Raw genomic sequence first — 15,281 nt, 5'->3', positions numbered from 1 at the left:
CCACACACCCAACAATGATTTAGGAATTTATATATAAACAAAACTTAATGGAAACGTACTTATAAACAAAAATTACTTACATACACGCTACAGAAGTTTACTTGCACCATCCTCTCAAAATCCTAAAAGACCTGGAAGTAATTTCAATGTCCCTCAAAAAAAGCTGTGCTAACGGACACCATGAAAGATGATTTAACCACAAAAAGAAACAAGCCTTATAGCCAAGTAAAATCCTCGAACCTTAAAACTACTAAGAAAACTGTTCACAACAAAATGATTCTTCAAACAAGACATTGTAGAGTGTCTCAAACTATATATAGTGGTAGTAATAAGGTTCATTCATAGTTCCTGGCTCTGCTTTCTCAATTTAAAAAAAAATCTATAGTAGTTTCCAAATTTAAGGCAGTTAGAATAGAATTGGCTGTCACTATTTAATATTAATTATCATTGACTTATAGAGTGGTTATTTATTATCCTGGCCTTTAGCTAATAGTGTTGCTCTGAATTTTAAAAATATTATTATAAACACTTCAATTCTTATTACAGAGGATTTTCACAATTACAAAAGTTTTATATTTATTTTATGTATATGTATGTGTTTATGAATTCATGTATATGTGTGTGCTGCCTGTGTGCTTAGTGTACGCAGAGGGCTAGAGAGGGCATTTAATCTCTTTGAACTGGAGTTTCAAATGGTTGTGAGCCATCCTATGGGTACTAGGAGTCAAATCGAGGTTCTTCGCAAGTGCTTTTCACTGCCAAGTCCTCTTTCCAACCCGGAAGACTTTAACTTTATTTGTTGATCTCCCTCAGTGACCCCAGTGTTTTTTCTGAACTCAGCCTACACTTGTTATTTGAAAAGAATCACAATGGGTATACAATGATGAGCTCTGAAGGGTCTGACATGAATACAAAGGCTCCTCTTGTTGTGCTTCTGACAAAATGAAAGGAAATAAAATCCTCTCCAGTAATGGCACAAGTGCGATTCCGCTGGCTGTGAAGCTGAGTCCAGAAACAAAAGATTGAGTACTCCTTCCTGGCATCTGAGTATATACATTACCCAGAATCCATATGCTCTCCCTCAAAGCCTTGTGTAGTAGCTATATTTTGCCTTTTGTCAGGAAAACTAATCACATGATAAGAAGACATGTAGCATATTTTAAATCTCTTTCGCCATAAGTCTACATGGCTATTTTTATTTCTCACTCATTTAACAGCTTGAATATCCTCTTTATTATTCTTATCTATTAACCTGCGTGCTTTTCTATGCTTGTTGCATCCTGTCGTATAAATCAATAATGCTATTGTTCTCTACGTGAAGTTTCTGAGAGAGAAGACAATTAAATTATGCCTCAAAACTATAAAAATAAAAATGCTAATCAGTTGAACAATCAAAACACTTGGACCTGAATTTTTGTACCAAAACTGGATATCAAACTTAAAGAAATAATGTCTACTTATATTCATAGAGACTCTATGAAACCTCCATTACTATGAGAGGCAAGGTTTCTGGGAGTGTATGTCAAAAATATATTGACAGTGGTGTCCGCTACTCATTTTCAGCCAAGATTTCAGAATTTCACAGATGTATGCTTTAGTGCTGCCCTGACATGCAGCTGACTCATTTTCCTCCCAGACAAATTTGGGCAAAAGCTGACTCTTTGAGCTGTCCTTCGCCAAATCCTCTTAATTCATGAATTTTTAGAATCCTTTTGGAACAAAATAATCCTGAAATACACTGTGAGTGTCCGGGCCTTTTCACAGAGCTCTAGAAACATAAGCATCCCAAATACCCTTTGCAGGACCAGTACACGTGTTCTATCTTGTAATCCTAATTTCTATCTAAATGCAGTGTCAAAGCTAAATTTCAGCTCCCATCAACCATGGTCAGAGGAGCTGATGTCTTCTTCTGTACACATGTAGCATTCAAGAAGGCAATCACATAAATGCACACATGTACACAAATTAAGAACACTTATAATTAATATCAAAAAAAGAATTCCTAAAGAAAATCCAATTCATACACAGTTTCAGTAGAATACAGCCTGGGTTGTCAAACTCTTCTCCATGTCGTAAACTTTTTTGGAAATATGATTCTGTGGTAAATATGGGTTTTCTGGTTTCTTAATTCTAAGAAACAACGATTCAGTAGGTGTCTCCTATCTTTTAGAAGGCTCAGAAATATCAACAAGAACCAGAGTGTCACTGAATCAAAAATCTAGGAATTCTTCTACACATAACAGTAAGGATGAATTGTATGCTTCTGCCCAGTAGGGTTTTTTGTAGTTGTTGTTGTTGTTCTTTTGGCAAAACTTGTCACCTTATAATTGAGGCAGTTATGAAAGCATATTAGTTCAAAGACGGATGACTCAAGATATTCCTATTACAAACTTTATATAAATAAACAATGTTTATAGCCTCATCATATTTCCAAGTTTGGTTTCATCCACCATGGGGAAAGAGACTAATACCTCTTGAAAGACCAGCATGTTTTAAGAGAAATGTCATTAACAGCATTTATTTTATTCTTGGACCAGTTGTGGGAGAGCTACTGAAGCAGAAAAAAAAAATGGAAAGTAACATCGTATTGCATATATTTAAATTATACTTATTTGTGCATGCATGTTTACAGATATACATGTGGATGATGCAAACTATACCTGCTATATCATGCCCTTTCGGTATGATTGTGTGTGTGTGTGTGTGTGTGTGTGTGTGTGTGTGTGTGTGTGCATGTGTGCATACAGGTATCATGCCATCTCCACATTCTTAATGAAGATTTAGCTTCTTTATGCGAAATAGAAATGGAATGTTCACTCTGTCCTGAGGTTCTGTAACTACAGCTGTTATTGCTATTCATGTCAGGTACACCAGCTGGATATCTTTTGAAATTGTTTATTTCATTCCTCATGATTTTCTGCCCATGTTTTCCTAAAGAATTTCAATTTTGCTCATCTCTCTGAATCAAAGCTGGCAAAAGTATAATCAGATCCATCAAGATATATTTTTTTCGCCTTTTCACTTTGCACCATTCCTTTAGAAAACAATGCTGCCAGATTCTTAAAAAGATTGCTCAGGGAGAGAAAAAGATCACAAAAGTAAGCTACCTTCTCGCGATTATAAAAATAGGTGCAGAAGCTTTCGACAGTTTGTCAGGACACAGCATCCTTTGATCTTTTGAGCATGTAATGTTTCTTTAATTATAAAAAAAAGTGTGAATCTTTGCAGCCAGTACTTTGGAAACAAACTTTATTTGGGGCTACCATCCGTACTTCTCAATAAGAGAATAACAAGAATGAAAGCGTAACAATGCATGCAAGCTGAGGTCAGTGAAGTCTGCAGGTCACTTCTCAGAAATGATAAAATTCTCTATTTAGTTGCATGCTAACCTCACATGTGCCCTTGCATAGAAACAAATCGTATTATCATTAAATGTGTTTTTTTTCTAAGCCCTTTATGGGGTAAAGTTGCTGCATGAATGCAGAATTTTTGAATGCAATGAATTATATGCTCATATAAATGTATGCAATGCAGTTAGAGCAGATAATACGAATTAAAAAAATCTTGTTAATGTAAAAAAATCATGTTAACATTTTCAGGGCCAAATTAACAATATAAGCTCAATTTTAATTCAGAATTGTCAAATGTATTAAACTTTTTGCATTGAATCTATTTTTGTATTTTTTTTCTTTTTGTGAGAAGTGACTCTTCTTTCTTCTTTCTTTCTTTCTTTCTTTCTTTCTTTCTTTCTTTCTTTCTTCCAGGTTCAAGGAACCACCAACGGTTGTTTGTGTGAGATTGTGCAAGTGTACCTTTAAGATATATTTTATATATTTCTGTATATCTGTTATATAATAAGATACAATAGATATAGATAGGTACTGATGCATAGTTTCTTGCCTGTATTACTATTTCTTAAAATAATAGAATTTCACTCCTTTATACTTCCAGAATCTCAAATCACAGTGTGTAGGCACTGATTTCTCTGGGTGGATCTCTCGTGTCCTTTCAAGCTACTTATTAGCTTCTGATAGCACAACACATGTTTCTGCCTCTACCTGTATATGGCTTTCCCTCAGCACATCTATATCTTCCAATAGATTTGATGTAATAGTTAGTTGTATTTATATTTAACAAAATATGATATGAAGTTAACTAATAGTATACATAAATGTCTTCTGTCTAAATAAACATTCTCTTAATTTCTGAGTATTAAGAACACAATTCAAACCCATACAAATGAGTAAAGTATGTTTGCTGTGTGTGTGTGTATGTGTTTGTGAGAGTGTGTGAATGTGTGTGTATGTATGTATATGTATGTGAGAGTGTGTGTGAGTGTGTGTGAATGTGTGTGAGAGTGTGTGTGAGTGTGTGAGTGTGTGTGTTTGAGTGTGTGTGAGTGTGTGAATATGTGTGTGAGTGTTTATGTGTTTGTGACAGTGTGTGAATGTGTGTGTTTATGTGTGTGAGAGTGTGTGTGAGTGTGTGTGAATGTGTGTGTATATGTGTGTGTGAGAGTGTGTATGTGTTGAGTGTGTATGTGTGTAAGCATGTACATATCTCCAAAGAATTCGTCAGATCCTCTTAGATTATGAAGTTTGGAAGCAGAGACACTCTAACAACAATTAATAACACAACAAATTAGATTTAGGCCTCGGGTCTCTTTGTGTAAATTTCTAATTCTCTGGCTGAACTAAACCCACAAAATAAGTCTCAAAAAAAAACCTTTGTTGACCAAGAAAGTAAAAGTTGCAGAAAAATAATCAGCATCAGCTACAAGATCATTCCATATTTTTGTGGAGGAGAATCCAGGCATTATAGTAAGTACTTTAAATAACTGTAATGACTTACTAGGTAAAACACAAATCTAAATCACCAAGTTAGTTGAATACATTCATAAGTAAATCAGTAGGAAGAAAAGAACATTCTATCTATAATGTCTCTAGTATGTCATATAGTGTCATAATGTCACTGAAAGCGAATTGAAAAAAAAAAAAACCTGATTGTATTTCCTCGTGCTACTAATTAAGTCAGCCGTGAAACTTATTGATGTTAAAATTTGGTGTTCATAGTTTGATGACAAATAAGATATTTATGAAGGCTCAAAGCATTGCGCACATAAACAAAAGAATAGATTTACCTGGGGTACCTCCTCAGCAGAGTGATCAAAGTTATTGTCACCAATAATGGAAAAAATAGGGCACCTCAAAGAAGTCAGTGTTGCCTTATCTTGGAAAGTATTATCAAAAGGCATATTCTGTATTCAACCAAAGAAAGAACTGACAAAATTTCAGAGTTGTTATAAAATATTTTTCATAATTGTGAAGCATAAAGACCATGCCAAGGAAGCTACAACTGCAAAAAACTTATAGAGTAACGGGGTCTCATGCATGGTTGTCCCTAGAGAGGTCACTCGCTAGCACAACAGAACATGATTCGGACAAGTGGGAAACTGTGCCTCTCTGTTTAATAGCCAATGAATGTCACTATTCAGTTCTTCAACTTGGTGGTGTTATCTTAGTATATAATTAAATCTATATGAGAGATTATGTAATAGATAAGGAGACAAGACATCAACATCTTAATTTTTGGAGTTTCAGCAAAGACGTTTAGCTGATACCCAGCACTTTCTCATAAGACTTAATCTAGTGAGTCAAAATTGAAGATAGCAATGTTTATAAATAAGAGTGTGTGTTTATTGTGTTTCTTTTCAAAAGAAGCCCTAAAAAGTCTTTACCATAAAAGGGCAACTTTACAAAGACTCATTATATAAATATAAAGAGAAGAGATATAAATGAACAAACATAAAGATACATTTTTTTTGGGAAGAAAACATCTGAGTAACTTAAGTTACTCATTAATAATTAATGAATCATTAGTTAATCATTAAGTTATCTTTTCTTCTTTAAGCTGAGTCACCGTCCAGTTTCATGTAATAGACTTGCTTCCATTTTGCTTCCCTTCTTTCTTAGGTGGGAAAACCCTGGAAACCTGTGGGGTGTGAGTTTTTCAAAAAGACCTATTTTCTAGACCATTTCCTAAACTTTTCAACAAATTACTTTCACCACCAGCAGAAACAGAATCCACTCCGTTCACTTGCTTTTGTATTTGTACCTAATACATTAACAGTACTTCAGTCCCCGCCATTCACCACAGGGATTTTTATAGATGTTTATTGTTATTTGAATTCCTGAGTGCTGTATTAGTCTTACATTTTTTAAGTACTTACATTTCTATCCTGGTGACTGTAATATCTCACTCCAAACTATTTTTTTTGCAACTTTCCTGTCAGCAAAATATGCTGACCTTCAAAACTCTCTCACCTTAGAAGAGCATTAACTATCATAAATATGCAGCATAATCATTGGTGTCGTATAAACAAAATTCTCTAGAGATATTATTAGAGATCAGTAGAGCATGATGGTTGACCCACCGAGGTAGTGCCAGATGTTTAAACTTAAATACACTCTCCTTACTTTAATATTCGGCCTTTTAATAGTGATTGCTATACTGGATTCTGATTTAAACTAATAAAGACTAGTGAAATATATCTCCATACTGAAATCACAGTACTATTGGTGAAAATTGAAGGATTTAACACGCACAATATTCAGGGGTAATATTTCAATGAATAATATTTCAGTATTAGAGCATTACCTGGCTTCAAGGTAGTAGAAAAATGATATGTAGTGTTAATCAGTGATTCTCACCCTGTGGGCCTCGACCTCTTTTGGGGGGGGGTGTCAAATGACCCTTTGAAAGGAGTTGCAGATCAGATATCTTACATATCATTTATTTGCATTGCAATTCACAGAAGCAGCAAAATTAAAATTATGAAGTAGCAAGAGGAAAGATTTTATGTTTTATGTTTGGAATTATCACAGCATGTGGAATCTTATTAAAGGGTCACAGCATTAGGAAGCTTAAGAACCACTATTTAGTATTTTGTAACCTCATAGAAAATAAAGAAAAATACCCCACCATCTAAATTCTACCTTCTGTCAAGTGCCCTTTGCACCCTTGGATTTTTTTTTGTTAGTGTGTTGAACAAATTCTTTTAAACAAAGTATTTGTTCTAGCATGCAAATGTATAGAATAAGTTGTCATTGAACAAGTTTTCATTGGCCACACTTTCAACAATTTATTGAATGATGTTGTTACAATGAAATCACAATATCCTAGTTATAAAGAAAATTTTATTTATTGGACATCAGTTTTATTTTGAACCATGTAATTAGCAGTTTGATGGTTGACATTCCCAAGCATACTCTAGCTAGGGCTTCCTACAGATGAAGTGGCCCTAAGTTAGGAGTTCTAATAATCTCACAATTGGAAACCAGATTTGGAAGTTACTAACTCCAGAATCAATTTATAAAGCAAGTAGAAAGTTTATTACACTTCATTCCAGATTTAGACTAACATTTACAGTTTAAAACTCCCTACCCCAATACACAATAACGTTAAGCCATATACTGACTATTTGAAGTAAAAAAAAAAAAAAGGAGACAAAACTTAAAAATAACGTGGTTTTCTACTGTTAAAATAAGTCTGACACATATCTGTACTTTGGTACAGAAGCAAATTATTGTGAATTCTTAAATTCTCTATAGAATATAAAGGAATCAGGTTTCTAGCTTCCAATTCAGATATTTTTGAATTAATTTGGCTGCCATTTGGGCAAATATAATGGGTGTTTTATCTTGACAGTTTGTCAACTGGCAAGCAATTTTCCAACATCTCGTTTGTTTCTTTTAAGTATTGGTAAATTTCTCAATTAGAGTTTTATTTTTCACTCTCTGCTCAATGAAATTGCTCAGTTGTTACCGGCATTCCTCGGGGCATACACGGGAAGCACTGGCATTCGTACAACAGCAAAGGAAGAAGAATGAAAGAAGAAAGGAAGCAAAGGGAAGAGACATTATGAAAGAGAACAGTGGTAATGAAGAGAGAAAGGAGGCAGTAGATGACCTTCATCCTGATGCTCACTTTCATGAGAAGTGAAGGGAATAATTCACACTTTGCAGTAAAATGGTATAGTTGCCTCTGCTTACATTAACCAGAGAAGATAGTATCCAGCAGAAACCAGACACCCACAGCTTAAAATCAATACAAATAGGAAAGCACAAAGGCAAGGTGAGGATTGCTTTAATATAAATTATTTTACCACCACTAAAGCAATAATGGTACATTAATCCTCTTCAAGCATTCCTTTACTTTGTATTTGAGAATTGAAGTCATTAATCGATCACCCTAGCTATGAATAGGGATGTCAATTTAATCTGTCAATATTTCACAATCAACCCCTGAATAAAAGAAAGATAAAAAGAAGGAATACAAACTTAAATATGTACTGGTAACTTCAAAAAATTCTCTATGAATTTTGGTACACTTCTTACACATTAAGGACTTAGATCTTTATGTGTGTATGGACAGTATGTATATGTGCGCATATATACATATGTGTAGGTGTATGTAAAGATTACTTAGTTCTATCCATTTAGCTGAAAACATGATAGAATGCATGCACGCATGTATACACAGAAGGTCACATACACATGATATTCTGTAGTGAATAACCTTTCCTATATTTTCATAGATAAAAGTAACATGTCTTTTGTGCATGTATATGGAATTTTCCCAGCATGTGTATCAGGCAAATAGCTTACATGCACAAAAAAGACATCCTCTGATACATTTATAGTCAATAGATACAGCATTGAGCTTAAGGGAGAGAAAGTCACAGTTTCCTTGTTCATCATTTGTTCTTGTTCACCATTTGTACTTAATTAAGGAAAAGGTGCTAATAATTCCATTTTTCTAATCTGTCTTAATAAAATCTAAATAAAATGGCAAATTGGGTAAGGACTACACCAGACACAATCTAAAAGAAAGAACAGTCACATAGGATTGCTTGCTTCCTGCCTGCCTGTGCTTCAGAATTTAAAGGCTGTGCGAGGATGGAGATGTTTCTCCCTTGCCTGTGTACTTCATTTTTACGGTGGTGCTGATGGAGGAGTGGTACATTACAGCTAGGAGTTCATAAAAGTTTCTCCAAGCAAACGTGTCATTCCGGGCATCTATAGAGCAACAGTTCAGTTTTGATGAGCAGAAAAATAAATAAAAATAGAATTCCCCTCACAAGAAGTATATAAAATGGAATCCTGCCAGGAGAAATATATGGGTAAGATATGAAGAACCAAAATCAGTTCTGATTTGCTGCTGGAATGGGTGTCTCGGCTGCAGTTTATTATAGGCCGCTCAGGAACAGGATATTGAATGAAAATAAAGCCATAAAAATATCACTGGCTAAGAAGTTTGAACAGTTTTATTCAATGAGAAAATAAACAAACTACGGAGTAAATGGAAGACTTTCCCATTGTGCATTCAAACAGTCATTAACAGGGTTAGAGTATTTAAGGAAACTGTTAAGCAAACTACTGAGATTATCCGTTGGGTTGGCCTACTGTGGGATCTGATCTCAATCTAAGTAAGATGTGTCACTGAGATTTCTCTAGAGAAAGTCCAGTCCTACATAGAGTATATGTCCCACAGTCCTCCTAGAATGGCTCCAGGATCATGAAGAAGAGGAAGCGAAGAGACTTTACAAGTCAGAGGTGGTAGATGGCTACAAAGATTTGGTGCCTCTTGAACAAAGCTGGGCAGATGCCCATGTGAACTATTAAGTCTCTGTCAGTCAAATCACAGCATGGAGATGGAGGACAGACATGAAGCTCCACCTCCACATGAGCTTATAATGGCTGTCTGCAGAGGGAGGGTCAGTTTATTTTAAAATAATCTCTGGATAAGTCAATAATGTTCAACTGAAAAAAAAGCTACAGATCCAAGAACATTTGGACAGCATACTTTGGTCTTGATGAGGAAAAGAAAAAATAAAATAACAAAAACACAGAGTTAGGTAGAAAAGAAGGAGGAGAATTCTGGGATGTGTTGGGAAAGGGGGGGAATGGTGGGTGAATATTACCAAAGCATTTGGGAAAATATTCTTAAAGAATTAATAATTTACTGTCCGTCATAGGTATGTAAGAACAGATTGCTGCAAAGTTTGAAAGAAATAAAAGAAAAACTTGACAAATGTCTTTCAGGTGTTGTGTGGGGTTTCCATGTGTAGGACATAGAAAGTTTTGGAAAACTAGATCAGAGACATCATGATGGTTTTGTTTTCTCATATTGTGTTTTGTTTTCTTGGGACTTTTAGTTGAAAACTGTGTACACTACTGGCTTTGCAGCCAGATGAAGCAGAAGATACTTTGGTTTGGAACACATTTTTATTTTTTATTTTTTTTTTGATTTTTCTGTTTTTTTCCCATCTTGTCACTTTTACCTTCTCTAGTTTATTTGACTTTGCTGGTTACCATATGTCCTTAATGCAATCTGAAATAACCTAAATTACATACCACATGTGCAAAAACAACTTCTGTGATGCTGCACTTTGATTTTTTAATCCTGCCTTCGGACTTGTCCGGAAAGAATGAGGTCTAAAGACTCTCCCCTTATCTTAAGTGTTCTGAGGTTTTGGGGAATCCTGTATGAAAGGTTGAATTAAAGACAAGATAGTCAGACCTACAAGAGTAGGTTTTAAAATCATGTTCTTGAACGCATGTTGTTTTGCATTTTGCATAATAAAGGCATCAGTGATTCAGAAAAAGTAGGAATGAGTGAATGGTGGTGGCATTGACTTGTGGAAACCATACACTTAAAGTCAATTAGCCATAAAAGAGAAACTCATCGGTAAAAGTGACTGTACCATCCACCTCAGGCTCCTCCCACTCAATCAGGCCAGTATCTGATTGACTATAGTCTTAAATATTTTCCTATGCCTCTGTTCACTACATCTACATGACAATATATACAAACAAATAATTAAACATGAACCAAATATCAATAGGGTTAATTTAGCACGTGGGAGCAAATCCTGATAAATCTGTCTCCGTAACAATACTTGTCTTTGACAGGAATGCAAGGAAGCCTATTGAAATACAGCCACAGGAGAAGCATTATTTTAATAAAAGTGTTCTGCTGTCATTTCCCATCACTAAGGGACTAAAGCTGTTGAGCTGTGGAACTTGTGCCAAGGAAGGGGATTTAAAAATGCAAATGAGAGATAAGTACGAAATAAATGTCTTTTATTCAGCAACATACCAGAGCTGATGGCAGGAGGTATTTGAAAGATGAACCTTAATAGGACCGAACAATTGAAAGCATACATACCCAAGATGGACATCTCTGGAACAGTAGCATGGTAAGGTCCATTGAGAAACTCGGGGGCATTGTCGTTGATGTCTTGAACCTTAATAATAAATTCAGAAGGAGGCTCGAGAGGTTTGTTTGTCTCCCAGTCCACTGCCTGAGCTGTTAACGTATACTCAGCCTTTTCCTCTCGGTCAAGTCTTTTGATAGCATGGATGTCTCCAGTTATATCGTTTATTTGAAAGATTGTGCCGGCTCCATCACCCGATAGGATATACTTGATTTTTTTGCTCCCAGGATCCAGATCTGTGTGTAACTGAAATGAAAAGTAGCAGGAGTTAGTCGTGGAGACAGCTAAATTATCTCCAGGATTATTTAACCGACCCCTGGTTATGCATCAAGTTATTACTTTTTCACTACTTCCTCAGTCTCCGCAAAGCACAACTGTACAAACAGTGTACATGTTTGCATTCACAGCAGGTTACAACAAAGCACAATAACCATCATCCAGACCAGCTTTTATAAAGTGCTCGAGTTTGTTTAAGATAAAGTTGCATAGGGGTTGGGGATTTAGCTCAGTGGTAGAGCGCTTGCCTAGCAAGCGCAAGGCCCTGGGTTCGGTCCCCAGCTCTGAAAAAAAGAAAAAGAAAAAAAAAAAAAAAGATAAAGTTGCATGGTTTCAAAACGAGAAAGTCTGGAGATCACAAAATTACATGTGTACTTTTTGAATTATCGATACACATATGCAATCATACACATAGAGACAAGTTAGCCATGATATTGTATGAAGTAAAATGAGGCAAAAAAAAACATTATTCAGGTGTAATGTAAACATGTTAAATTTTATTTTAAAATGAGTTATTTAGTATGAGATATTAAAACCAGAGGACCAATAAGGATTGTAAACTTTGTACTTTGTATTTTTGATATTTGATAAGATAAAAATGGAGTGAGTCAATAATTTGATCTGATTGCTGCTGTACTTATGCCAAAAAAAAAAAAAACAACCAACCAAACAAACAAAAAAACTCGACTTCTATATGTAAGAATTTCATTTCTTTCTTTAACTCTCAATAATTTTTAAAGTTCAGGAAATCATTCCCATAGTATGGAAAGAATTAATAATGATGGGATACAGGAGAACATTTTCAAGCAAAAGAATAGAACTTTATGGAAAATAGCAATTGTTCAACGAGAATTCAGATTCATCACAGATTACCTCAATGAACACTGATTTAACAAAATTTCGATTGTCTTTTTTTTTTAATTGGGTATTTTTTATTTACATTTCAAATTTTATTCCCAGGTTTCCTGTCCATAAGCCCCCTATCCTATCCCCCTCCCCCTTGTTCGATAAGGGTGTTTCCCCTCCCCAACTACCCACCTCTTCCCGCCCCCTGACATTCTCCTACACTGGGAGATTCAGCCTTGGCAGGACCAAAGTCTTCTCCTCACATTGATGCCCAACAAGGCCTTCCTCTGCTACATAAGCAGCTGGAGCCATTGGTCTGTCCATGTGTAGTCTTTGGCTAGTGGTTGAGTCACTGGGAGCTCTGGTTGGTTGGCATTGTTGTTCCTATGGGGTTGCAGCCCCTTCAGCTCCCTCAATCCTTTCTCTAATTCCTCCAACAGGGACCCTGTTCTCAGTTCAATGGTTGGCTGTGAGCATTCGCCTTTGTCATGCTCAGGCTGGGCCTCTCAGGACTTTCAATATAAAGCAAAACCTTGGCCTTGCAGACCTATGTAGTGATCTCAATTAGTTGCACTGTTGTTCCTCTTACGGGGTTGCAATCCTTTTAGTCCTTCCTCTAACTCTTCCACATTGGTCCCTGGCCTCAATCCAAGGTTGGCTGTAAGACCCAGTCAGCTGCTGAAGAATTCCTCTCAGAGGTCAGCCATGCCAGGCTTCTGTGTGAGGTGGGAGGGAGGTGGGCAGGTGGGGCAACCCCCTTCCACAGGCAGTGGGAAGGGAGTGAAGAAATCGGGGAAGGAGGATCAGGAAGAGGGGCAAGTTTTGGAATGTAAAAAATAAAATAATTTAATAATAATAATAATAATAATAATAATAATAATAATAATAATAATAATAAAGTGGTAGGTAGTAGTAGACACAAACTACAAATTCAAAGGGCAATGTGTTCTCCTGGGATTCCTTTTATTCCGAAGAGGCTCTATTGCTTTTTTCCCCAATTTCAATGGTATTTAGAGCTTCGATAAATGAAAAGATTATGAAAAAGACATAAGATAGCAACAATGAGCCCAAATGCATTGAGATCTCCTCCTTTACCTTTGAATATTTTTATAAGTTGAAGCATAAGATTACATCAAATATTTATTGAATCTCAAAATGTATCCCTTTCATTTATTGTACTAAATTTATGAACAAGAACAAATATTGAAATGCCACTTTATCTTAATGAATGTGGGATTATAATTCATTAATGTGATATTAATCCTAATTTATGATCATTTTAATTTATGTGCATTTTAACATTTCCATTAGCATTTTTATTAAAAAAAGAACATTTGAATAATATATCATTCATGCAAGCCTTTGTTCACACAGAAGCCATTCTGAAGACAAGGGGATTCATAAGTATCATTCTTGTCCACAGTTTTTCAAATTAACAAATAAACCACTGACCTTATTGTTAGTTATGTTAGAAATTATCTCAGTGTATTTTCTTCCTAATATCAATAGAATCTGATTAATTAATTTTATTGTGAAGTTAGGTTTTTAAATCACTTGTCTTTCAAAGTAAGAAGAAAGGAGTAGCAAGCATAGTGTGTTTTCTTTTTATAAGAATAAATACATTAGTAAAAGTCAAGTCTTTTAAACTATCTGTTCTATGGACATTGACAGATTTAATTGGGCTTCAGTTATTCTAGGGACATAATGACTAATCTACATGATTGCCTTTAGAACCTGAGAGGATGTATAAATCTAAAAAGTATTTAAAGATAAAATTGACCATATTGGATATAAAATAGCTGAGACCATTTTCATTCAATGAGTGCTCCAACTAGGTATAACTTTTTGATATTCCTGGCATAAATCTCTTTCCAACACAGAGACAAGTACCTCAGGCAAATGTCTCAAACTTGTAAGACTCTTGCCACCCGTCAAGCGTGGGAACTTAGTTGTTCTCTGACTTACACATGTGGCAGTAGGACACATATGTGTATATGTAGCACACATACAGCAACACACACACACATACAGGTACACACACAAGCACATACAGATATTTATATATCTGAAAAATATTTCAAGTAACTTTTACTAATATCATTCTGTGATAGACTAGAGAAAATTAATAGTATATGCCTTCTCTTCTATGACCTTTAACTGTCAACATGAAACAACCTAAGTACACCAGGGAACAAACCCTCAACGAAGGGATTACCTGATTACATCATCTTCGTAACAAGGTTTCTGCTTCAAGACCCTCTTGAGTTCCTGCTCTGACATCCCTCCATAACGGGTGCGTAAACTGTAAGTATAAGCTAAGTAAGTTCCTTCCTCCCCTAAGTCCTTTTTGGTCATGATATATGTCACAGACACAAGCAAACAAACAAACAAACAAGAACAGAAATTGGTACTAAAGAATACCTGTTGGCATTCTGTCTAAGCTCCACCCCCACAGTTACCTGGCAATAGCCAGGTGTGCTCCTTCCCACAGTTGCCTGGCAACAGCTAGCTGTGCCGGACTATAAATGGGGCTGCTTGCCCCCTCCTCTCCCTCTTACTTCTCTCTTACTCCTTTCTTGCTCTTATTCTACTCTGCCTTTGTGCCATCTCTGTCCCTGTCCCTTCTTTCCCCACCCCCCTCACCTTCTCTCTATGTGCGTTCTTCAAAAGGCCTGCCTTTCTGTTCTTCTTCTACTCTTCTCTTCTTAAACCTCTCCATGTAGAACCATGTTGGTTTGGTGTGTTGTGTGCTAGAAGCTAGCCAAGACTTAAACCCCAACAGTACCTGTGATGTTATTTACTGTGTTGTTTCCAGAGGAACGCAGGACACTTTTTTCTGGAAAGCCAGTAAGTGCTCAGATCTGATTGAACTGTTCTAGAA

At 35.8% G+C, this 15,281-nt stretch overlaps 1 protein-coding gene across 6 annotated transcripts in view; it reads right to left on the bottom strand.

The window, feature by feature from the left end:
• Positions 1-15,281, bottom strand: part of Cdh8 (cadherin 8) — a 397,554-nt gene that overhangs the window by 249,686 nt on the left and 132,587 nt on the right. For all 6 annotated transcript variants that reach the window (XM_087595281.1, XM_087595279.1, XM_087595280.1 and 3 more), the window contains exon 3: positions 11,230-11,524. In XM_087595281.1, coding sequence (XP_087451407.1) covers positions 11,230-11,524 — 295 coding nt within the window. The remainder of the gene's footprint in view (positions 1-11,229; positions 11,525-15,281) is intronic.

Source organism: Rattus norvegicus, chromosome 19, assembly GCF_021556685.1.
Source record: "Rattus norvegicus strain SHRSP/BbbUtx chromosome 19, alternate assembly SHRSP_T2T, whole genome shotgun sequence".
In the NCBI taxonomy this organism is placed as follows: domain Eukaryota; kingdom Metazoa; phylum Chordata; class Mammalia; order Rodentia; family Muridae; genus Rattus; species Rattus norvegicus.
This window is presented reverse-complemented; position numbering and strand designations above follow the sequence as displayed.